Here is an 8,084-nt window from a genome sequence, read left to right on the forward strand (position 1 = left end):
GTGCAGTGAATCTAAAAGCAGCTGTCTCTCATTTGAAGTTAAAGTGATGTGACTGATCTGGTGCTTTATAGGTGCCAAAAAGGAGACCTTCTTCACCTGCTTCTCCTGTGCAAGCTCTTCTGTCTGTCTGCTGAGATGTTTCTGCCTGTTTCTCTGGCAGAGAAGTGTTTGCTTTTTGGGCTGGGTAAGTAGGAGATTTGTTTTGTTGATTTGCTTTGTTTTGTCGCTGAATACTTGGTGCAGCTGGCCTCAGATGCTGTTTGTTCACAAAGGACACACTACTGTGTGATTGGTGGGCATAGAAGCAGTAATTGCTGACAGAAGCACGCTTGTGACCTTGGCTGTAAATTCATGAACAGGCATTACAGTGTTTCTGTCTCTGCAAGCCAAAGTACTCTCATGCTGAAGAACTTCTTCCTCAGATCCACTCTGAGCAGCCCTGCTCTCCCTCAGCTTCAAACCATTCCCCTTGCCCTGTCTTTAGACACCCTTATGGAAAAAGTCCCTCTGCAGCCTTCCTGCTGCAGGTTCCCTTCAGGTACTGGGAGGTAGCTTTAAAGTCTCCCTGGAGTCTTGTCCCCTTCAGGCTGAGCAGCCCCAGCTCCCTCAGCCTATCCTCTTAGAAGTGCTCCAGCCCTTGGCTCATCCTCGTGGTCCTGCTCTGAACTGGTTCCAGCAGTTTTTCGTTCTTCAGCTGGACTGTGGCCATGTGGAATGTTTTGGGTTGTGCTTTTGCCTTTGCATGCTGAAAGACTTCCTGTGTTACCTTAGTAGTACGTTTCATGTGCAAGGTTCCTGTCTGTGATCTCTTGCTGCTGGGGAAGTCATGAGCTACCTGTGGGGGTGTGAAATGCAGTAAGCTTCCATCGCGTTGCCTGCACGGATGTGAGGGGACAAAGTACTGCTGAGAAGCTTTTTTGTACCATTCTCTTCCCCCTTCCCCTCTTGCCTTTAAGGGAACACACACAGGGAGAAGCTCACTGAGCGCCCTCTGACATGCTGTAGGAATTCTTTGCTTTGCAGTGTTTTACACTGTGGCTCTTCAAACCTGTAACCCATCTGCTTTCCATTGCCAGCGAGCTGACCATCCGTACTACCGTCGCCTTGAATGCCTCCAACCAGCAGTGTTTGCTGCCAGACAGACACCTGGAGAAGACAGAGGACATGGTTAAGTTCATGAAGGATATCTTGGATGGTGCTGCTGAAGTAAGTCTTTGTTGTGGCTTGAGATATATTGGTTGGTGTTTGGTTTTTCCCCCCTTAGCTGCGGTGGCTCCGATTGTTACGCCGTGTGATTTATCTTCCTGTCCTGGCTGTCTTCCCGTGCTGGGTGCTGGCAGTGAATACGTGGTGAGGAGTGCTTGGGGTGTGCCATCCTTTGCTGTTCTCACTGTGGGAACTCCAAGAGCCATGGAATGGGTGCGTTATGAGTGATGCACAATTAATAACCAATATTAATGTTGGTATCCAGGCAAAGGTTGTTAATAACTACAACCAACCTGTTTCTTATCATTCAGTCTCTGCAGAAAGCTTATTGACAAGGTTCAAAGCACACAGCTGGGGTATTTGTACACTTAGAATCATGGAATCAGCCAGGTTGGAAGAGACCTCCAAGCTCATCCAGCCCAACCTAGCCCCAGCCCTCTCCAGTCAGCTAGGCCATGGCACTAAGTGCCTCATCCAGGCTTTTCTTGAGCAGCTGCAGGGACGGCGACTCCCTAGGCAGCCTCTGTGGTCTGAGAGCAGAGCAGCAACTTGCTGTTAGTTTGCTGTGATGGTCTCAAACAACTGTGGGAGAGTTTGGCATGAGCCTGTTGGAATGCTTAGCCTTACTGGAGGAGCTGGGAGCGTCTGGGCAGCATGAAATGCAAGAGCAATTGCTTTTCACTGCCTTCTTAAGGGACTTAAGGGTTGGGAGGTCTGAAGAATGAACTGTTGGGATCATAACTGCAAAGTGTCAGCAGTTTTGACATGGTTCCATTTGACATTGCAGGCACAGGCTGGTGATGGACTTCTGCAACGAAGCAAGAGAGTCATCTATGAGGCCAAGGCTGCTGTAATGGTAGAGTTCATTGCTTATTCAGTGAGGTGATGCTCTTGTCAGTCAAGAAGGACTTAGTTGCAGAGGCTTTAGAAATGCTTTGATGTAAGCTTGTTGCTATGCTGTGCCTAGTGTATCTATTGTCACTATTTAGAACTAGGCTTAAACCAAATGAACTTCTGGATTAAAACAGCCAATCATGTCTGCCACAGTTCTAACTGTTCCACCTGCAGGAATGTCACATTTTTCACTCTGCTGTTAGTCTGACATATTTTAAGGGACAGAATCATGAAAATCCAACCTCTTTTCCTTGAGCTTTTTGCCATCGCTTCAGAGGTTCTTTTGTGTTCTGAGCAATGTTTTGGTTTCAGTCTGTCCCAGTCCTCTGTCAGCCTCCCAGCCAAGAAATCTCTGCTCCTGGTGAGGCGGAGCAGCTTCTGTCTGTTGTTACTTGTCCTATTGCTGAGCACCACCAAGCAGCAGCTGGCACCTCGGTGCTGACCCCTGCCCCTCGGCAATGTATAGACGTGAAGGAGATCCCTTCTCTTCCCCAGACTAAACATCCCCAGGCCTCTCTCTCTTCTTTCCAGACCCCTCCTCTCTTGCCCCCCCACCTCCTCCCTTTTCCCACCCCTCCTCTCTTCACCCCCACCCCTCCTCTCCCACCCCTCCTCTCTTCTCCCACCCCTCCCCTCCTCTCTTTTCCCACCCTTCCCCTCTTCACCCCCCCACCTCCTCTCTTTTCCCACCCCTCCCCTCTGCACCCCCTCCCCTCCTTTCTCCCCAACCCCTTCCCCTCGCTCCCCCACCCCCTCCCTCTCTTCTCCCACCCCTCCCCTCTCTCACACCACCCCCCCCCCTCCTCTCTCTTCCCACCCTCTCCCTCTTCACACCCCCCCACCCTCTCTCTTCTTCTCCCACCCCTCCCCTCTTCACCCCCTCCTCCTCTCTTTCCCACCCCTCCCTCTTCACCCCCCTCCCCTCTCTTTCCCACCCCTCCCTCTCTTCACCCCCCTCCTCCTCTCTTTTCCCACCCCTCCCCTCTTCACCCCCTCCTCCTCTCTTTTCCCACCCCTCCCCTCTTCACCCCCTCCCCTCTTTTCCCACCCCTCCTCTCTTCACCCCCCCGCCTCCTCTCTTTTCCCACCCCTCCCCTCTTCACCCCCCCACCTCCTCTCTTTTCCCACCCCTCCTCTCCTCACCCCCCCCCCATTTTTCTCTCCCTCCCCACCTCCTCTCTACCCCACAATAACGAGAGCCACACCAGAGGCCAGAGCTGTGCTGTCGCAGCAAGCAAAGGGCAAAGGAGGCAACGAGATGCTGTAGGGACTCTGACTCTTGCTGCCAGGCTGCAACAAGAGGAAGGCAGAGTCTGGCCCCCAACAGATGAAAACAAGAGAGGAGCAAGGCAGGAAGCACAAAAGCAAACCTCTCTCATGAAGGAAACAGCACAACTTCAAGCACAGCTTTAAGCACAGCATACCAAGGAGGAACAGAAATCCCAAGCAGAGCAAAGGGGAGGAGTGGCTTAGAGAAAAGCAAAAGCACCCCACAAAGCACACAGCCAAAACACCACCCCACAAAGGACACAGCCAACCTACCCCCGCAAAGGGGATCAGCCAAAGGCTTCTGCCTCTCCTGGGGCAGCTTAAAAAGGGGAGGTCAATTGAAGTCTCCTCCCACCCCAGCTGTGGCCACTTTGCCCTCCCTGCTCAGTGCCCTTTATAAGCAGAGCAGGAGGAGCCCAGCCCCAAGCTGGGCCCATTGCGGGCCAAGGGATCCTCCGCCTGGCATCCCAGGTGAGTGCGCACGGGTGAGCACCGGGTGCGTGGTGGAGGGTTTCAAAGGCCGGGGGGCCTGGCTGGCCCCCTGGCTAGCTAGGGCCACCTTAGGGCTGGGCTACTGACCCACTGCAACATCCACCTTAGCTCACGGGTGCTAAGTCTGTGTTGCTACTGAGGCTGAGGTTTCTCTAGGAGGTTGGATCCTCGAGGGTTTTGCTCTGGGTTCTGCGATGGAGGCAAAGATGGAGCAGGAGCACCAACTGGAGCTGGTAACGGACCAGCAGCAGCAGCTGGTAATGGAACTGGTAATGGAGCAGAAGCTGGTAACGTAGAGTGGAGAGGAGGAGGAGGAAAGCAGCAGAGACTGCCCGGGGGAAGGCAGAGAGTGGGGGCAGGACGGCAGGGGCTGCCCGGGGAAAGGTGGAGGGCAGCGGCAGGAGGGCAGGGAAGAGGTACAGAGCTTTCAGGTGCTGAGCTTCAACAGAAAGACCTGATGGAAAAGAAAAGAGACTAACTTGTTTAGCAAAAGTACTCTCTGGAATTTCCCAAGTCGCTTATTTATTGAAGGGAGTCATTTGTTGGTCATTGTCATCACGAGAGAGGACCTTTTGGTTTGCGTTAGGGTGGTTTGGGCTTGCCTGTAACTCCAGGCCCCTCAGAAATTGATGGGGGGGGGAAAACCCCAACCCATGGATGTTCTCTTGGTTGTCTTTAATAGATAAACAAAGAGCAAGTGCGACTGAAAGAGCTTTGCAGGTAACAACTCTGTGACACTGTTTGGAGAGTTTTGAATTGGTCATTGCCAGCGAGATCAAGGTAGTGCCCCTTGGCCTTGCTGCATGTGGTGAACTGCTCCTAACACAGCCCAGCTGAACACAGAGTCAGGTGAAATGAAGGCTGAAGAGATAGGAAAAGTCTTTCTCAGCCTCATAGCTAAAGACAGTTTAGTTTCCCCAAGAAGTCCCATTCTACCTGTTGTGCATTGGTTTGATGCCAAAGCCAAACAACTGCCCCAGACCTTTCTATTTTCTCAGCTTTGGTGTAAATGAATATGAATTGAGGTTGGATGAGGCCCTGAGCAGCCTGTTGCAGTGGGAGGTATCCCTGCCTAGAGCAGAGGGTTGGGACTGGATGATCCTTGAGGTCCCTTCCAACCTAAACCATTCAATGAAGTCTTTTATCAGCTCCTAGGATTAGTGACAGTGGGGAATGTTTGCTTGCTATGAGCTGAGGGAGCTGTTTCCTAAATGGAATGTTCATTAGTTCTTTAGCACCTGAAAATGTTGGCAGGCTACTTGATAAACCTCCTGGAACACAGGGGCCTGTTGAATTGTTTTCCCAGTGCCTGAACAACTTGCAGTGCTGTAATGGGTTAGCCTCCTGTTTCCCTCCAACACAGAAGTGAGGCAAAAGTAACACAGCCAAGGAAAAACCCTCTGGGTTGAGATCAAGAGGTAAATACAAAATGAGATCCTGCAGTGCACAATTACCTTAGCCTGTTTCTGTTTGCAGAAAGCAGGAGTCAGCCACCTGCCACCCATCCCCTCCTGACCCCAACCCCAGAAACCCAAAGCAGCACTTGGCACAGGAGGTCTCTCGTGTTGCAGTCTCAACTTCAAGCCCTGGAATACTTTGCTTCAGCCAGCAGCATGGGGTTGGATACCAACAGCAGAGTCGACTTAACCTGTGACTAAGTGAACTTTAAGTGTTCTGACTCCACAGTGGAACCTGATAAAGAAAGATGTGAATGGAAGCAGGCTCTGACTGCTCTGTGTAACTGATGAGAAGCTTTCTGAAGGAGGTGAATTTGTTTTACAGCCCTTCCCTCAGCTGGTTACAGATCTTCAAGGTAGCTGCTGGTGCAGTGTCTGTTGGAGACTGTTAGCCACTCTGAAGGAGGGAGTTAGTGGAGCATCATAGGAACATGTAGAGAGATTGGTCAGGAAAAGGCATTTGTGTTACCCTTTTGAGTCATTTGAGTCACTTTTATTGTAATCCCATGGCTGAGAGCAGGACTCCTTTGTGTCCAGGGTTAAAATCTTCAAGGAGAAACAGTGCCAAGGCTCTGAATTGATTGGGACTTGGTGCTGCTAGTTACAATGTAGGACAGTTAAGGCAGTCCTATGTTTTGTGATTTGCCTTTTTTCCTACCGTTCTAGTTTTGGCTCGGGCTAGTGTGAAGTGTCTCTGGAACGAGGTCCTTGTGGTCCCTTCTGACCCTGACTGATTCTGTGATTCCAGCAAGCAGCTTTTGACTTAAAAACCCCTGAGGTCACTGCAGCACCTCTCTATGGAATAAAAGAAAGGGATTTTGCTGCACTGCTGAGAACTGTTTCCAGCTCTGAGCCTTTGTTGTTGTGGTTGTTTTTGGTTCGTGTTTATAAACAGCAGTAGCTAAGCAATCCTCTCTGAGCTATGGACCAGAATCTGCTGCATCCTGTGCAAGAAGCAGATCCCAGTGTGATCTGGTGCAGCTGTAGCACTTCCTAACTGCTAGGTTTGGGAGGAGGGCATGTGTCTCAGTCGTTTCTGAGCTGTGATAGCAATCAGGTGTCTGCTTAAGTCTGGAACCTCTGCCACGTGCTGCCACGTTCACCAGATCTTTCTCCCGGCTTCAGGGAGAGAAGGAGTGTCCAGCTCCCAGAGTGGGTGTCAGAAGCGATGTGAAGTGAAAGGGGTTTGCTGAGGTCATGTAGGAAGTTGTGTGAGGGAATCTGGCAGTTTGGTTTTTGATTTCTTCAGTCTCTAAAGTTTTTCTTGGAGCAGCTTCACTGCAATCCTTTTAAATGCACAGAGTATCAGCACAGGCCCTTTTAGACAGTCCTCCAGCTTTGCTGCAGGTCCCTTTCAGATACTGCAGCGTAGCTCGAAGCTCTGCCTTCTCTTCTGCAGCCTCCACAGCCCCAGTTCTTTCAGTCCTGCTTCCCAGGAGAGGTGCTGCAGTCCTCTGCTCATCTTTGTGGCCCTCATCTGGCAGAAGAGCTGTGTTTTTCCTCTAGCTCCTGCAGAACGGCCTTAATTCTGGTGTCAGCAGCTCCCCCTGTGTCTCCTCTGCTGTCTGTAAATCCCTCCAGAGTAGATGAAGGAAGTGCTGAGTAGCCCCAGCTGGAGTTGAGAGCTGTGCCTATAAACTGAGTGTGTAGGAGTGGCAGAGCGTGGGCTGTGCCTTGCGTGCGGTGTGCTGTTGGCAAAGGCAATAGGCAGAGCGGCGCTGGGCTGAAGGCGCTGCCCCCGGCCGGGCGCAGAGGCGCTCTCGGTTGTGTGTGCTGCCCTCCGGTGTTTGCTCGTGGGTACTGCAGTTGTGTAGCGGCTGCGGTGTGACGCCGGTGCTGAGTGCTGCCACCGTGTGTTTGCTTGTCCACACTGCATTTCCGCAGCCGCGGCGGTCCCCCGTTTTCCTGCCTCGTCTCTAAAGGCCGTGCACGATTGAAGTGGCTGAAAGCTGAGGGGAGGGGAGGAGAGGAGGGGAAGGTGAGAGGTGGGAGGGAGAGCTGAGAACTGGTTTGGATTTGTAAGTATTGGAGTGAGGAGTTAAAGGCGGCAGGCAGGGGGGGCGGGCCGGCGCTCGGGCCGGCTCGGGGTGACAGATTTGAAGCTTCCTTTGGAGGAGGAGTTCAGGAGGTGGCTGCTGATTGGTGGATTGTGATGGGCGTGGTTTGCCGCTTGTTCTGCCTCCCTCATTTGCATACATTTCAATAGCAGGCTCTGCCTTTGAGTACCTTGGAGATGTGTTTGGGGTTGGGGAGGGGTTACCGGGAGGGTCAGCAGCTGATTGGTGGATCCTGTGGGGGCTGTGGGCATGGTCACCCCTGTGCCCCGCCCCCTCATTTGCATAAATGAAGGCAGGGTCCACCTGGCGGAGTTTGGTGCTTTATTGGGGGGGGAAACTGGTTAGGATCGGGAGGGTCAGCAGCTGATTGGTGCGTCCTCTGGCGTGGGCGGGGCCTGCCCCTGCCCTGCCCTGCCCCTCCGAAGCGCTCGATGGTCTCCAGCACAGCCCCAGCAGCTCCAGGAAGGAGGAGACCTCCCCCCGCAGGCCTCCAGCCCCCCGGGAGACCCAGAGCCTGCGGGGGGAGGGCTCAGGGACCCCCAGACCCTCTCCGGGACCTCCCAGGGACCCCCATATTCGCCCACTGTCCTCCCAGAGACCCCCACTCACCTCCTTATATGCCCCCACTAATCCCCCAGCCCCTCCCCGTCCCTGCCCAGCACCCCCTAGTGCCCACTCAGGCCCTCAGCTCGTCCCCGCAGCACTGCAG

The 8,084-nt window shown here is 53.0% G+C and overlaps 1 protein-coding gene across 30 annotated transcripts in view; it reads left to right on the forward strand.

Moving 5' to 3' along the window:
• The window catches only part of LOC135173878 (protein disulfide-isomerase TMX3-like), a 42,954-nt gene extending 37,376 nt beyond the window's left edge, over positions 1 to 5,578 (forward strand). For 4 of the 30 annotated variants that reach the window (XR_010301486.1, XR_010301485.1, XR_010301484.1 and 1 more), the window contains 3 exons: positions 72 to 184; positions 1,077 to 1,206; positions 1,994 to 2,252. Coding sequence is in view for 6 of the 30 variants with exons in the window: in XM_064141087.1 (XP_063997157.1) it covers positions 70 to 184; positions 1,077 to 1,167; positions 1,265 to 1,419; positions 1,994 to 2,062; positions 4,544 to 4,581; positions 5,338 to 5,515 (646 nt within the window). In the remaining 24 variants the exon portion in view is untranslated. The other 26 variants (XM_064141087.1, XM_064141088.1, XR_010301479.1 and 23 more) reach the window with 24 other exon arrangements.
• The last annotated feature ends 2,506 nt before the right edge of the window (positions 5,579 to 8,084 follow it).

Source organism: Pogoniulus pusillus, unplaced genomic scaffold (genome assembly GCF_015220805.1).
Source record: "Pogoniulus pusillus isolate bPogPus1 unplaced genomic scaffold, bPogPus1.pri scaffold_108_arrow_ctg1, whole genome shotgun sequence".
Classification (NCBI taxonomy): domain Eukaryota; kingdom Metazoa; phylum Chordata; class Aves; order Piciformes; family Lybiidae; genus Pogoniulus; species Pogoniulus pusillus.